This window comes from Plasmodium falciparum (assembly GCF_000002765.6).
Source record: "Plasmodium falciparum 3D7 genome assembly, chromosome: 7".
In the NCBI taxonomy this organism is placed as follows: Eukaryota; Apicomplexa; class Aconoidasida; order Haemosporida; family Plasmodiidae; genus Plasmodium; species Plasmodium falciparum.
Window position 1 is genome coordinate 1,337,501 of NC_004328.3, and position 18,731 is coordinate 1,356,231.

An 18,731-nucleotide genomic window follows, 5' to 3' on the forward strand; every position below is an offset into this window, starting at 1 on the left:
AATGTATTTTTTTTTCGTATGTTTTTTTTTTTTGATATTTTTAACATTTTTAAGTATACATAAAAAATTATGTGAATATATAAAACATTTAATGATGTTACGTTTATATATTATATTATATTATATATATATATTAATAATATTTAATATTATTATAATTATTATAATATATAGAATATAATATATTTATTTATAATATTTGTAGAGAACCTACAAAAAATATATAACATATATTAATAATTTTAAAAATTAAGTATTTAAAAATTTTATAAAAATTGCAAATTGAATATTTTTTCTCTCTCTTTTTATAAATAGATTTGGTTTATTTTTTTTTATTTTTTTTTTTTATATATGTAGAAAAAAATAAATAAATAACATTAAGAATATCAAATTCAATATTATATGAATGAATATAACTTTTATTTATTGGAACTATATTTTGTATATATTTTTTTTTTTTTATATATATTTTTTTAAAACGCTTTGAAAAAAAAATATGTATATAAAAGAAAATATTGAATTTCTAATATATATTATAATATATATAATGTAGATTTTTCTTGATTATATATATATACATATATATATAATATATATTTGTAAGATTTATTTTATTTTATATATTATATATATATAATAAGAAAAAGGAATATTATTAAATAATTATTGTATATATTTATATAAAATATTTCGGTTTTTCTGGATTAATATGGAAATGTATTATAACCTTGCTTGATAGATAATTTATATATATATATATATATATATATATATATGATAAAGGAAACTGTAGGAAAAAAAATATAAAAAAAATAAGTATACATGAAGAAATATATTAAATTATATGAAAGACCTTTTATATATATATATTTTTATATAATAATACATTATTATAAACTATAATTTATTATATTTTTCATAATATATATATATATATATATATATATATTAATATATGATTGAAGAAATTATTTAATAATTATTATTATATAATTATATTTATATTTTGCTAATTTATTCTTAATAATATTTTATTATATCATTTATATTTGACGTTGTATATTTTTATCCTTGTTTTGTTTAATTTTGTAATATAATGTAATGTATTAATACCCGGATTTGTTATATGTATTCCGATCCCCCATCTGTGTTCTGTAAAATTCCCGTATTATTTATAAATAATTAATTAATATTATGTATTGTTGTATATATATGTATAAATATTATTTATAAATTAAAATTGTGTATATTTAAATTATATGTAGATAAATATATACATTAATATATGTATGTATATATCTATATAGATACATAAGATATAATTTAAATTCCCTTATCGTTAAGTGTATTTATGAGAACCATTCCATAACAGAAATAGTATAAGGACCAGAAGTATTTTTATATTAGATTAAATATTAATATTCTTTTATAATATATTATAGTAATATAAATTAGAACATGCTTCTTTTTAAGGATCCCCAATTTTTATTATCAAAAAAATCAATACGTTTGAATAATGTTGTAAATAATAAGAAATCATCGATTAATTTATACAATAATAAGGAATTTAAGAAATATGATAGCAGAAATTTTGTAACATTCTTTTCACCTGTACATTCTGCTTTGTCTGTTCTTACATTAGTTGTATATATAGTATTACTAGTAAGTTATATATTAAAAATATAAATATTCATGAATTGTTATTATATGACATATATATTAAGATAATTACGACATATATATTCATATATATATATATATATATATATATATATGTATAATTATATTTATGGATATTTTTTTACTTTTTATTTTTTATAGAATATATTTTCACAGGAGTATGCTATAACTAAAGGAAGTCCAATTAACAATAGATATTTAAGGAACTTGGGAGAAAAATCTGAAGAAGGTGGTATAAATTTTATGGACCTACATAATACATTTGCTCCCACAAAAACATTTATTTCGGGTAGCTATAATACTGAAGCTCCAGAAAGAAAAGAGAATCCCAAAGTACCATCCGGATCTTTTTCTTATAGATCAGAAAATAAACAAGATAGTTTTGAAAATGAAGGTTATTATAGAGCACCATCAGGATCACTTTTTAATTCACCTGAGAATTTCCAAGGAGGTTATAAAAATGAGGAGAATCCTAGAGGACCATCAGGATCAATTTTCAGTTCGCCTGATAATTTTCAAGGATCTCTTAAAACTAAGGAAAATTCTGGAGTACTATCGGGACCATTTTCTTATACATCTGAGAATATTCAAGGAGCTGGTAAAATTGAGGAAGGTTCTAGAATATCATCAGGATCATTTATCAGTAGACCTGAAAATATTCAAGGAATTGCTAAAAATGAAGAAAGTTCTAGAATACCATCGGGATCATTTTTTAATTCACCTCAAAATTTTCAAGGAACTCTTAAAAATGAAGAAAATCCTAGAATGCCATCAGGAACATTTTTCGACGGAATTGAAAATCTACAAAGAGTTCATAAAACTGAGGAGAATAATAGAATACCACCAAAATCACTTTTTAATACATCTGAGAATATTCAAAGAATTGGTAAAGATGATGAAAATACTGGAGCATCATCAGGATCACATTTCAGTAGACCAGAAAATTTTCAAGGAACTAGTAAAACTGAGAAAAATTTTACAGTAGGTTCTGGAATGACGTTTAATAATTTTACAAATATGAAGGGAGATGTCAATGGAAATGAAATGGGTCTTAGGATGCAACAAGGATTATTTGATAGTGGAAATTTTAATAATCAAGGGTATCAAAAAAGTGATGTAAATCTTAAAATACCAAGTGGAACATTTTTTAATAATCCTGAAAATATTAGAGGAACAGAAAAAAAAGAACAAGACCATAATAAACCATACGGGTTATTTAATAATGATAATTACAACTTCAGTGGATCTAAAATAACAGAAGAAAATAATAGATATACCTCAGGATCATTTTATAATGGAAATAGTAATTATCAAACATCCTATAAAAAAGAAGAAAATCCTCAAATGCCAAAGGGTTCATTTTTCAGTGATCCTGAAAACTATAGGGAAACAGATAAGAAGAATAATAATTTAAGAACCTCATCGGTGTCAAATTCAAATCGAAATGAAAATTACTTAGGAGCTTCGGATAGAAAATATTATCCTCATATGCAAGAAGAACCATTTCATAATGGTCATGATAATTATAGAGGAAAACCAAAACAAGATGAAAATTCTGGGAAACAAAGCAATGTATATAATAATAATTATAAGACAGTTAATGGAATGAATGTGACAGAAGATTATCCTAGAAAACCGACAGGAAGTTTTTATGATCCTGAAAAATTTCAGGGACAAAGTGAAACCGATAATTATTCTACAACATCATTAGGATTAGGTTATAATGATGCTCAAAATTATAAAGGAAAAAATCGTGATGATTATAATTATGAAGAACTAAATGAATGGGATTATAGAAATTATAATAATTATGATGGAAATTATGAAGTTTATCAAGATAGTGCTACAATGGAGACCAATTATTATGTACCAAATGATTATAAAGGAAGGAAAAAGAGAAATGAAGATGAAGACTATATGAGAGAATCTATGTATTATGTTAATAGTGATTCTAGAGGAAATAACCTGACGAAAGAAGATGAGGAATTGTTAAAATCCTTTTATAATAATTTTAACAGTAGTAGTAATGATTTCCGAAAAAGAGAAGAAAAATTTAACAAAACACGAGACCATTCAAATAATAGATACAACACTCAACAAAATTCTAAAGGTTCAAATATATCTGAAGTACGTAAAAAGTTTTTTGATCTAAATCACGAAATAACGGAAGAAGATTTAACTGAAATGGTTAGATCTTTAGATAATATTCCATCTATTAATGATATTCTCCATATATGGTGGCAATTACGTGAAGTGGAAAGACATAAATTTGCTATGATGCAGTATCGTTTAATGAAATACATTGGTCATTTAACAAATACATATGATTTACTTGAAGACTTTGCAAAAGATCTGTGGGTTGCTTACAGCAAATATATTGCTACTAAGTTAGAAAAGAAGGAGAATTTTTATAATAAAGTTTTTTATTCATTTATTAAAAGAGAGGCTGTTACAAAACATGCTTTGGAATGTTTTCTAAGCGATTGTGTTAAATCATTTCATCAATATATGTTATATTTAAATAAGAAATGTCAAGATAGAATAGCTTGTGATGTTATTGAAAAAGAGAATATGAGAAGAGGAACTTTGGCTATAACCATGGGTGAATAATATATAAAAATATTTGTATATTAAATGTATAATATATTTTTTATAGAATGTGGAATAAATTAAAGGTAGAACATACAAAAAAAAAAAAAAGAAAAAAAAAAAAAAAAAAAAAAAAAAAAAAAAAGGAAAAGAAATTATTACATGTTTAATTAAAATATATTTACAATAATAATAGGACAATATAAATGTAAATATATCATATTTTTGTATTTGAATATAAAAAAATAAAAATATATATATATATATATATATATATATATATATGTATGTATGTATGTATATACCTCATATTGGATTTATTCTACAATCAAAATATTAATCTATTATATAAGTTTGATATAAAGGATTGGAATTTGTATACTTGTAATTATATTTATTTGTATACATTATTATTTTTTTTAATAATGTACCTTATTAAATATTTAAATAAATAAATATATATATATATATATTTTTTTATTTATATTTATATTTTTTTGGATCCGTCTCTATATTTTTTTTGCCGTTTTATTTATTTATTTTTTTTTTTTTTTTTTGCTGTGTCATTTGATATTTTAAAAACTTTAAAAAAAAAAAATAATAAAATAAAATATTTTTTATTTTATAATATAAAATCTTCATTATTGATTTAATGTAATAATGAAGAATGCTACATCCTGTAGAAATATATGTCTATATTTATATCCACATGATTGTTCTTATCATACTGATTAAAAAAAATTTTAGGTATAAAATATAAGAATAGCATATAGGCATATAAAAGTTAAGATAAAATAGTAAATGAAAAAAAAAACCAAAAAAAAAAAAAGCAAAACAAAATAGAACAAAACAAAGGAAGATGGAGAAATAGAATAAAAACGTTATTTTTGATATATATGATATATATATCATTATAATAATAAAAAGGTGATATTAATAATATATTTATATATATGTTCCTATTTGTTTAATAAATAATTAAGTAATATTATTAAAAAAAAAAAAAAAATTGTTTGTTTCTTAAGAATTTTTGTTTTCTTTAACTTCTGAAGATAAAAATAGAATGTTAATATTATTCAAAGAGAAAAAATATTAAAAGTATGATTCTAACTATTATATATATAATAAAAACAATTCCTAAAATTGCAAGTGCTACTGCAACAAAGAATAAGGCTTTAAGTCTTTCCCTGTCCTCTCTATTTAATTCATTAAGGAATTGAAATATTTGATATTTATTACGTAAATAATTAACTCTATGTTTATTCATTCTTTCAAAAAATTTTTCAAAAATTTTTATAAACTTTTTATTCACTGCATCACCTTGTTCTTTGTTTTGAGCATTAGAATCTTTAGAATTATCTTTATCACTTAGAGTTGATCTTTCTTTTCTAAGTTGTTTTTCATGCAATGAAATGTCTTCATTATCATTTAATTCATTTAATTGTTCATGTGATACTTCAGATACTGTGTGATCATAATATATTTCTTCTAATATATTATTTACTTCAGTTCCATAACTTTCTTCTTTATTAGTCGTATTCATATCTTCTAATGCTCGTTCATAATCATTTTTTATTTCTAATAATTTTGTATCATATTTATTATCTAATACGTAATAAAGATTATTATCACTTTTATCTTGTTTCGTATTATTTCTTTCTTCTCCATAGTTTTCAATATTATAAGGATCTACATCACTTAGGGAGGGTCCATTTAATTCATAATCATTATTATTATTTTCTACTTCACATAATAGTCTAATAAATTGACCATATTCTTTTCTATTATTTACTGTGTAATTTTTATTTGAACATTTGTTTTTTGACAGCTACAAAGGTAGAAATGAAAAAATATAAACATAAACATAAATATAAACATAAATATAAACATAAATATAAACATAAATAGAAACATAAATATAAATATATGTATATATAAATATATGTATCCATTTTCATATAAGGTGAAACATTACATAAATGAATAATATATATATATATATATATATATTTATATTATGTGTATAAAAATTTTTTTTTTTTTTTTTTTTTACCTCATTAAAATAGTTCAATTCTATTGTTGTGTGTAGAATGGTACATAAAACCAGTTCAAGAAACAAAACGAATAATCTTATTTTATTATTAGTTACATATTTTTTAAAATTCCTTTTTTTTTTTTCTAGAGGATTTTTATTATTTGTCTTTTTAAAATTTTGTTCACTTTTCATAAGAGATATTTTATTAAATGTTTTATGAATCATGTTGTATTTTTTATTTTTTTTCTTTTTTTATAAAAATTAATGGACCAAAAAAGAAAAAATATATATGAAGAATTAAATATGCATATTTTAGAAATAAGAAAAATGTACATATAATATTGAAAGTATAATAATAATCACATAAAAAATTGGAAATTATTTATTTTGATATATATATATATATATATATATATATATATATATAATTAGAATAGATAAAACAATTATATATAATAAATCATTTAATAAATAAAATTAAAATATTACTAATTAATTATCAAAAAAAAAAAAAAGTAATAATAATAAAATTAAACTAATAGTTTAAAAAGATTCTTATATTAAAAGAGAATAAATATATTTTTTCATTTTTTTTATTATGTATCAAAATTATATATAATAATATCATACTTGTATTTTTAGAAGTAAAATTACAAGGTTTTAAAAAGAATATCTATGTATTTTTTTTTTGTAAACCAAAAAAAAAAAAAAAAAAAAAAAAAAATATAATAAATTCAATGAAATAAGTTAATTCTATTTACAAATACATTATTATATAAAATAATTTATATATAGATTTATTATAATATTATAGTATATATTGTTAAATATAATATTATATAGTTATTATATATTATATAGTATACAAATAATCTAATTATTTTTTTTTTTTTATAACCATATATTTTGTTTTATTATTAAATAAATATATATATATATATATATATAACTATTAAAAATATATTTTTATATTTAATATATTTAAAAAAAAAAATAAAAAATAACCCATAAAAAGAAAACTTGTATATAATATTATATAATATTATTTTTCATATGCATGCAAAAATAAAAAAATAAATCTAAATATTCATTATTATTACAATGAATACAACAATTCAATAAAATAATATTTTGAAGATAAAAATATATATTATTACTTTATAAGAAAAAAAAAAAAAAAAAAAAAGATAACAGAAATTATATTATATATATTAATATATATATATATTATAATATAATATATTTTTTAATATTAATCAAGAAGTATAAAATAAATTATTTAAATATAAATTACATACTAAAATTTTATAACTACTAAGAATACAAACCTAATATATAATAATTAAAAAAATAACTAAGGTTTTATTTATATTTTTATTAAGAAAAAATACGGAAAAATATAATTTAATAAAAAGTTACAACCAATTATTTTTGAAGAATGGAAAAATGAAATATTTATATATAATATATATATACTATATATTTTAATTATACTTTTAATAAAAATATAAAAGTAATTATATTAAATTTATATATTATTTTTAAATATTATATTTATAATAAAATATATCTTCCGGCATCCCCGCCCAAAAAAAAAAAAAAAAAATAAATTATTACATTAAAGTAATTATTCTGAAAATATATTGTATTTGAAGTAAATATATATATTATATGTATATATATGAACTTTTTGATACTAATTTCCCTACACAGAGTTTGTATAATTTTGATTTATTCTATTCATAATAATTTTTTTTTTGAATTTACAATAATTATATATTTATATACAATTAATTTTTCCTAATTTATCAATTCCATAATTAAATTATTGAGATTATATTCAATAATTTTCTATATATAATAAAAAAAAAAAAAATTCTTTACACATATTCTATATGTTTGTTTAAAAATAATATGGACAATTTTTTATTCTATTTTATTTATTTTTTTTTATTTTGGTTCTAAATATAATAAACTTAAATCCCCTTGTAACTAATAAAACTTCCTGCTTTCACTTGTTTTAACTTTATACAATACACATCATATATTTTTTATATTTTATTAGCTGAATATTTTATTTTAGGTATTTTTGCATAAACTCTAGAATGTTTTATTAAGAAAATATGAAGTGTCTTTATCAAAAAGTTTGATAGTATAATATATATATATATATAAAATTACATTATATTATTAATTTTGTATTATCTCACATGTTATAACATGAACAGAATTCCAATAATATAAATTATATATAATATTCAATATTCACATTTGTGTAATTTATATTTGATTTTATAATTTGGACGTTTTGCATTTTATATTTCTTAACTTGGTGACTTATTAATTTATTTTGTATTTCTATATTATACATATTTTAGTTAATTAAAATATTCCATAATAACTTTCTAAGGGTTTAAGAAAAGTATAATTACATATTAATGTCATTTGTAAAAAATCATAATATTTTCCATTTTTATTTATTTATTATTTATTATTATTTTTTTTCATATATATACTGTATATAATTATTTTAAACTATAAGATTTGTATAATTTTTTCAAGACATCAAATTTAAAATCTTGATTGAATTAATAAAAGTTAAAAAACAAAAAAATACATAAAAAATAATATAATGATTATGTAACCCGAAGAATTATTATTATATATTATAAGACAAATATGTTTATAATTTTATTGTTAGGAAAAAAAGTGTTGTAAGTATTATTAAAAGAATTTATAATCGTTTCTATTAAAATATTATACATATATATATATATATATATATATATATATATATATATATATATGTATTAAGTGTTTCTTTAAATTTAATCATAAAATATATGATTAAGCTAATTGGATAATTTAGCAAAATAAATTTACAAAATGAAATTTTTATTAAAACTGATAATATTTCAATAAATATTTTCAATAATAAATATATTTGTAATATATATATATATATATATATATATTTATTCATTTATGTATTTATATATTTTTTTTTTTTTTATAAAAGAATTATATTATAAACTTTATAAGGTTGAATATTTATGTATTAGGGACTTTTAATATGTTATTTTATTATTGTATTATGGTATTAATGTCACCTTACTTAAAATATAATTTTGTATATACAACTAAATTATTATATATGAATATATTCATAAAATGGACATATCAAAATAATGATATATATTAGAAATCATATTATGTAGTATAATTTTATATTAATTTTTTGTTTACAAATGTAGAAAAGTACATATAATAATAATTTAATATTTAATTTGTGTTAATAAAAGGAACCACACCTATTACATGATATATAATATGTAAATACTAGTGAGGGAAGCAGAAAAAAAAAAAAAAAAGAAGCAATATTCATCATAAAAATATACATTTCAACATAAAAATTAATATATAATTTAATATAGGATAATGATCCAATTATATTATTTATGTGTATAAATTATATTAGGATTAATAAAAAAAGAATTTTTTTTTTTTTTTTTTATATATAATAAAATATACATTTTTCTTTTTTAAATAAATTTTAACTATTTTATAAAATGTATAGAATTATTTTTATGAAATTATTTGAATTTACAAATAATTCCTAAGAATTATAAAGATAAGAGAATATAACATTTAAGGTATCTATATTTCATATGTTAAATAAAAATATTTTTTTTTCCTCTTAATTTTTCAAGTTATAATTTTGTATTAATAGTTTATTATTTTATATAGGATCATATATATATTTTAATCCATATAATATTAATAAATATAAAAAAATGAAACTTTTTTTAAACCACATATTTTAACTATTATGATTAATTACGTTTTATAAAATACATAAAAATATATTTATAATAATAACTTAGTATTATTATAAAAATTAAATGCTATAAATATTTACATATAATTTTTTTAAAAATTTAATAATTTTATAAATATAGATATAATGAATTCTGAAATTTTTTTTTTTTTTTTTTGTTAATATATTTATTTAAAAAAATTTTAAAAATTTTTACTAGGAAAAATATATAATAATGGTATCTAAAATAATAATTATATATATATATATATATAATATTTTTTTGTTAATAATATTTCTTCTTTTATTTTTTTTTTTTTTTAAGAAGGGCTATTTAAATTATGCGTAATTTTTATGAAAAGGATAATAATTTTAATTTGTGAAAATAAATTTATTGTTTATATTAGTAAATTTATATATATAAAAGAAATGAATAAAATAGTATTATAAAACTTTTATGCCTAATATATTTATACAATAGTAATGAAATAATTTTAGTCTACTATTTAATTAATATAATTTTATATTACTATATAATTTATTAATTTATTTGTTTATTTATTTTTTTTTTCTCTTATAAATAAAATACTAATGTATTATGATTTTGTTACCTCTCTTACCCTTTTAGATATGATGTAAATCTATTATATTAGATCATATTTAATATGAATTACAAATAGTATATTATATTATATATATTTTTTAAATAAGGAAATATCTTATTATATAAATTAATAATAAAAATAAGATTAAATTTCTTATTTTAAAATTATTTAGAATGAATTCATTTTTAATATAAATAGAAAAAAAAGAAAAATTAAAATAAATAATTTCTTTTATACTTTTAAAGTATGTTTTATTATTATTTTTTTTTTTTTACTGCATGTACTTGATGTAAATAAATTAGAAATGGGGAAATGAATTAATATTTTTGGATATACGGCATTAAAAAAGTAAATACGTGTAGTTGAGAAATAGTATACCCATATACTAAACGCATGAGAGCAAATAGTATTTATTATTCATTTGCAATCATTATATATATATATGATTATTTTTATTTTAAATTAATTTGCAATTAAAATATTTGTAACTAATTTTTTTTTTAACATAATTCATGTTTAACTTTATATTAAAAGGTTATAAGTAAATATAATATATATATATATATATATATATAATATAATATAATATAATAATAATAATAATAATAATAATAATAATAATAATAATAATAATAATAATATAAATATAAATATTTAATAATAATTTTTCATAAATTCCTTATTTATATATTTCTAAAATATATTTTATTTAGTTATATATACTAATAAATATATATATATATATATATAATATAATATAATATAATAATAATAATAATAATAATAATAATAATAATATAAATATAAATATTTAATAATAATTTTTCATAAATTCCTTATTTATATATTTCTAAAATATATTTTATTTAGTTATATATACTAATAAATATATATATATTATATATATATATATATATATTATATATATATATATATATATATATATATAATAATATCCATACATATATATTATTATATATAAGGTGTTTTTTATTTTTATTTTATTTTTAAGATTTATAAAATTTTATTCTTTACTTAATACTATTTTATATTATTATTTTTTTCTTTTTTTTTTAATAGTATATTTTTTTAAATAGTATTTTATATTTCTTGGTTTTTTTTGTTTGTTTGTTTTTTTATTAATATGAATAGTTTTTTATTCCCTTCTTTAAATATTATATATATATAGATATATAATATATATATATGATAATATTTTTTTAATTAATTAGAAAGGGTGTAAATTTTTTTCCTTTTTTTTTTTTAAACTAAAGGATATTAATTTATATAAAAAATATAAGGTAAAAGAAAATTATTATATATATATATATATGTTTAATATTTTTTTTTGTACTTATTTGTAGAAATATGGAAATAAGATTTTCCTTGATAGTACACTTATGAAAATTTGTGTATCTGAATTATTTTGAACTTTTTTTGTATATATATTAGGAGTATATAATTTTGTGACATATATTAATGTATATATTGGTCTAATGTATGTTTTATCATGTTCATACTGTATTCATATATTTGTATGTAAATAAATGTATATATATAATTTTTTTTTTTTTTAGAAAAATTTACACCTCTATATTGTTATTATATATATATATATATATATATATATATTAATTTATTTTTTTATTTATTTATGTATATGTTAATATAGTACTATTGAAATATAATATTATAGAAAAGGTAAAGTGTTATTTTATTTAAAAAAGTGTTCTACCAAAAAAAAAAAAAAAAAAAAAAAAAAAAAAGGTTATAAAGGAAACCTTAATTATTCTTTTAACATGAAAATGAAACAAAGCAATAAAACGAATGTAGATTTTTGTGGATTTTTTGGATCAATATTATTTATATTATGTATGGTATCCCTAATATGCATTACTTTATTAGTAAGTTTATAATTATATAACTATACATAATAAAAATTATACATACATATATATATATATGTATATTTGATTTTATTTTGAAAATATATATATATATATATATATATATATATATATATATATATATATATTTGTTCATTAACATATTTATATTTTTATTTTAGAATGTGTGGACAAGTTATGAATTTTTAAATTGTGGAACACAATTAAGTAACATAAGAATTTTAAGTGAGGTGGAATCTTTACAAAGTAGTAATTATAGTGAAGTGATGAAGAATGTAAAAGATGGAAATGACTCATCAAGCGAAGAATTAGATAATACAAATGTTCCTACTAGTAAACCTAAGAAAAAACTTAGTGCAGTGTTTAAGGAGAATAAAACCTTTTTTCAATATCTAATAAATGAAGATATTTATGCAGAATATGAATTGGTTCCAACTAATAAAAAACACACGAAATATTCGAATGAAAATGATAAAGCTTTGAATTATGAACTTGAATCAATTAAAAAGAGTAAGAAAAATAGGTATGAAAAAATGTATCAATTATGGACAAGAATAGTACAAAACGAAGAGAACAAATATATTTTGTCTGTACGTAAAATGTTTGAGGTTTTTAATTTTATTGTAAATTATTATAGTGTACATTATTCAAAAGAAGAAGAAATAATGAATGAACTAAGAACAACTTTTACTGATCTTTATAGAAATGTTACACCTAATATGAATGATTTATTTATTAGATGGATTACTGATAATGATGTTTTAAATCATGGTGAATTTGCATTACTTGTTGATGGAAATAGATATGTATGGAGAAATTTACTTAAACATTTAGAAATTGCATTTAAGGAAATTATTACTAAACATTTTAGATATCAATTACGTTCCTTTGAATTAGAAAGAAATCTTATTGTATGTGAAGAAAAATCAAATAAATCAGATAATATTAATTTAGAAAAAAATAAAAAGAGTAAAAAAAGTATAAAAAAAAAAATTCTTAAGGATATGAATAAATAAATAAATAAATAAATATATATATATATATATATATATGCATATATATTATTAGAGAGATTTCTTATGAATATGAAAATACAATTCTTTTGTTTGTATTAAAAAATATAAAAAAAAAAGGAAATATTAGTAGAATACTATTGAATATATATATTTATCCGTAAGTTATTTTATTATATTTTTTTGTATTAAATGAAAAAAATATTTTGATTATATAATATAAAGAAAAAAGCAAAAAATATAAAAGATACAATAATAAATAATAAATAATATATATATATATATTTTATTTAATTAATAATAGTGAATATATTTATAATAATTTATGTGATATATAATATATATGTATTTTTTTAATATTAGATAATCATCATTATTATTAAAAAGAAAAAATATAATAGTAATTGTTATATATGCCACTATTATTATTATTATTATGATATATATTTATTTATATGCTTATATATGTGTATGTTTATATTTATTTATAATTCGTATTTTATTCACCTTTTTATTATTTTTTATATATTCGTATTTAATTCACTTATTTATATGTTCATATTTCATCATCTGTGTATAATCTATTTATCTGTTTATATTTATTTATATATATTTAATGTATTTATTTATATTGTATTCTTAATTTTGTTTACGTCCATATTTATATATGCATATATATATATATATATATATTTTTTTTTTTTTTTTTTTTTTTTTTTTTTTTTTTTTCTTTCATTCTTTATTATTTTATGTTATTATTATTTTTTTTTTTTTATGTGTAATTTTGTTTCTAAAGAAATTATATTTCTCATCATAAATAGGAAATATTCTTTTTGTGTGTTCATATATATATATGTATATATATATGTGTATATATGTATATTTTGTTTTCAAAAATACGTTTCTATTTTACAAATTAATTAAGTTTTTTTTTTTTTAATCTTTTAAACTTATGAACAATAACAATGGTACTTTGGATATAATTAATATATATAAAAGGGAAAAAGAAAAATAAATAAATATAAAAATAAGAAATTTATTAAATTAATAAATAAATAAATAAATATAAATATATATATATATATATATATATATATATATAGATTTATATTGATAATTTTTTTTTTTTTTTTATTAAAATTTTGGGTATGTGTTCTATAAAACAATATGAATTTATTCCATTCTTAATTTTTTACAAGGATTACCAAATATATGGGAAAAAATTAATAGAATATAATGTATATATATATATATATATATATATTGTATATTTATAAAATTTAAATAAAAGAAAAATTTATTTTTATAAAGAATTCTTTATTTCATATGCGTGAAATAAAATACATTGTTTTTATAATAATTAAATGTTAGATGAATATGAAATGCATATGCTTACATTTTCTTGTTGGCAAACTAAAAAGGAAAATAACCAAAAGAAAGTGTATGTCAATATATAGGTTCACATAATGTAAAGGGGAAAAAAAAAAAAAAGAAAAAGGTTTTTTAATTGTTAATGATTGAGTAATTGTATTTGATAAATTATTTATTATTTTATTATTTTTATTTATTTGTTATTTTATTTTATTTTATTTTATTTTATTTTTTATTTTTTTTTTTATTAGAATAGTAAAAGCTTATAATAATTTACAAATATTATTTTGAAATTTTTACATTTTCCATAATGAAAGTGTATACTTTATAGAAATAATATTTTTTATAAAAACAAAGTATATTTTAATATTTTTTCATTTTGTAAAGAAAATTTTAAATGTCCTAAAATAAAATAAATGTAAAAGATGCAAAAGATAATTTCTTTTTTTAAAATATAAATTAGTTTTATTATAATTTTGTAATTAATTAAATTTATATATATATATATATATATATATATACTTTAGTAATTTTCCATGTGTCCTTAATAAAAATTTGTGTTATTCATAATAAATAAATTTTATATTTTTATAAAAAGGAATATATATATATATATATAAATATATATATATATATATTTTATTTATATGTATAATTTAAAAATATCTTCATAATATATAAAAGATATAGGAAATTATGATTAAATAATATATGGATGTCTTCTATATTTAACATAATATTGTAATGTTTTATAAGAATTATATAATTTTAATCATTTTTATAAGAATGTAATATTTTATATTTTTATAAATTATAGATTAAAAAAAAAAAAATAAAATAAAAATAAAGAAGCCATGAAAAATTTAAATGTTAGAATTTTATTAAATAAAATAATTAGGTAAGAACCATTTGAATATAAGGAGTTTTATATTTTTAAAAGGAATGTTTAACTGAATATAACATATATATATATTATATATTGTAGAATTTTTCATTATTAGTTTGAGGAGTAAATAAATTAAAAAGGATTTATATTTTTTTATAAAAACAAAAATTATGTATTATATTGTATGATTCATCTGTTAGGAGTCATATATGTTTTATTACTAATTTGAAACAAACAAAAAAAAAAAAAAAGAATAAAATAAATAAAAATATATATATATATATATACATATAATAATTATTTATATATTTATTATATATGCATAATATATTTAATAATATATGTTCCCTTTTGATGCCTATTTTGGTGGTAATGGATAAATGGACAAATAAACCATTAAATATAATTTATGAACATTCAAGAAATTTATCTGAATATGAAAAATTGCTCAATACGTCGAATATACCTTTTATTCGTTCTATATTTACTAATAAAGGAATAAAAAAAAAGAGTAATAATTGGTTATTAAATAAGAAAACTAATATGTGCTTATTCGGAAGATTAAATAAAAATAACTGTGAGGATAATTTTTTTGAAGATCGGACTAATGATACTGATTGGGGAGGAGATAAACATCGTTTTTGTAAATTGAATATAATGAATAAAGAAAATGAATATATAAATGGTATTATTGATAACAATTGGGATTCTATAAAATATATGAATTATGCCCATAATAATGAAAGTTGTTCAGATTCGAATAATTTATATAACTGGGAATTAGGGAAACAGTGTTTACTTAAGATGTTAGATTTTTCTTATAATTTTTGTGTATATGGTATGAATTATGACGTTTGGGAATTAAAAAGAATAACAACAAATAATTGTGAAATTGGTAGTTCAAGGGTTCATAAAATGTATGAAACATTTATTAGTTCAAAAAATGGTAATGGGATAAGATTATTCATAAAAAAGATTCCTATTAGTGCATGGGTAAAGCAATATAAATTAATGAATGAATATGAAGGAGAATATATTATAAATGCTGAAAATTATGTTATGGAAGCAGTTGCTTTATCTTTTTTGAATGAATATTATCCAGGGATAGCACCTAAGTTATACAGAGTTTTATTTCAACCAGATGTACATTATATCGGTGGAGAATTTCCTCAAGAAAATATTTTCCAAGATTTGGATACATTCAATAGCGTATTAACAAATGAATTGGAATCAAACATGAATGGTTATATTATAATAGTTTCTGAATATTTTGGAGAGAATATAAATGAATATATAAAAAGACAAAGAAAAAAAATGTTTTCTATAGGAAGAAAAAAAAAGAAAAAAAAATTATTATATAATTGTTTAAATTTATTAAGAAAATTACACAATGCAGGATTATCTCATCTAGATTTTACTAGTCATAATATATTAATATCAGATAAACATGAAATACGTTTATGTGATTTTGGGAAAGCTACTCCTATGTATACTTATAATTTAAGACATATAAATAATATAAATTGTATTCATTCCTTTGAATCATGTGCTCCTTGTGTTGGTAAGATTCGATTTATTCCTCCTGAATGTTGAGAATTAATTAAAAAACAGGAAGAACTCGATATTACTTATCCATTAGAATATTTAAAGTCTATTACAGATCAAGAAGAACGAAAAACGTTTTATTTTAATGTTTCGTCAGTTGATAAATATATGTTGGGAATCGTATTTATATGGATTTGGAATTATAATTTTTTATGGAAGCGTTCTGATCCATCATATGATTTACAATATTTAAAATTTGAACAATTTGACATGATCCTTGATTTTTTTAAAAAGACGAAAAGATGGCCAAAAGAATTAAAAAATATAATTAAGGTAGTAATACGAAAATATATGAAATGATTCATACAATATATTTATATATAAATATATATATATATATATATATTTATTTATTTATTTATATTTATTTATATATTTGTTATTTTTTTTTAGCAATTGTTACACATGGATTATAGGAAGAATTTAAATTTAAATGATTTGAGTAAAAATCCTTGGTGGTCATCCAATATTTAATTGGTTCCCCTCTCTTTTCAATATATTTTTTTTTTCTTTTTACGATATTTATTAATAATTATTTAAATAATATTTAATAATTATAATTTAAAAAAAGAAATAAATTAATATATATATATATATATATATATATTTTAATTTATTAAAATATTTTTTGTAGTACCTTAATATTTTTGAAGTACATATTTATTTTACAAGAAAATTATATAATTTTTCAAGTGTACTTTTTTTTTTTAACATTTATTATTTAGCATGCATATTTTTTTCATACAAAAAATATTGTTTTTGTATGAAATCAATTTATTGTTGTATTACATATATTTTTATTTATTTTTTTATTTTTTTTAATAAAAATATATATATTTTTTAATATTTAAAACATTACATAAATATTAATAAAATAAAATAAAATAATAATTTTAGTTGAGAATATTTTTGTTTATTTTGTTGAAATGATTAAAATGGAAATAATATATATATATATATATATTTTTTTTTTTTTTTTTTGTTGTAAAATTTAAGGTCTTCATTTGATAAAAGGTTCCTAACATTTGTCCCATATATAAATATATATATATATATATTTAAACATATCTATATTTATTTTATAAAATTTATGTGTAAAATATAAAAAAAGAAAATAATTTTGTTTAATAATGAAAATTTTAGAACAAATAAAAATATTACACACACTATTATATTGATATAAATAAAAATATATATATATATATATATATATAATAATGTTT

General features: G+C 16.7%; 3 protein-coding genes and 1 pseudogene across 3 annotated transcripts, besides 1 other annotated feature; 3 read left to right on the plus strand and 1 right to left on the minus strand.

Moving 5' to 3' along the window:
• Positions 1–1,458: 1,458 nt before the first annotated feature.
• PF3D7_0731100 (EMP1-trafficking protein) lies at positions 1,459–4,290 on the plus strand (the record flags this gene model as incomplete). The annotated part of the gene is made up of 2 exons (XM_001349168.1): positions 1,459–1,662; positions 1,822–4,290. 2 exons carry the CDS (start codon positions 1,459–1,461, stop codon positions 4,288–4,290), a joined length of 2,673 nt encoding a protein of 890 aa, XP_001349204.1.
• Positions 4,291–5,341: 1,051 nt separating this feature from the next.
• PF3D7_0731200 (Plasmodium exported protein, unknown function) lies at positions 5,342–6,496 on the minus strand (the record flags this gene model as incomplete). Its single annotated transcript, XM_001349169.1, has 2 exons — positions 5,342–6,097; positions 6,323–6,496. The coding sequence occupies 2 exons, from the start codon at positions 6,494–6,496 to the stop codon at positions 5,342–5,344; spliced, it is 930 nt and encodes a 309-aa protein (XP_001349205.1).
• A 6,035-nt stretch (positions 6,497–12,531) lies between these two features.
• Positions 12,532–13,649, plus strand: PF3D7_0731300 (Plasmodium exported protein (PHISTb), unknown function; the record flags this gene model as incomplete). Its single annotated transcript, XM_001349170.1, has 2 exons — positions 12,532–12,630; positions 12,795–13,649. 2 exons carry the CDS (start codon positions 12,532–12,534, stop codon positions 13,647–13,649), a joined length of 954 nt encoding a protein of 317 aa, XP_001349206.1.
• Positions 13,650–16,257: 2,608 nt separating this feature from the next.
• PF3D7_0731400 lies at positions 16,258–17,982 on the plus strand (annotated as a pseudogene).
• Positions 16,258–17,982: a sequence feature (serine/threonine protein kinase, FIKK family, pseudogene).
• Positions 17,983–18,731: the final 749 nt, after the last annotated feature.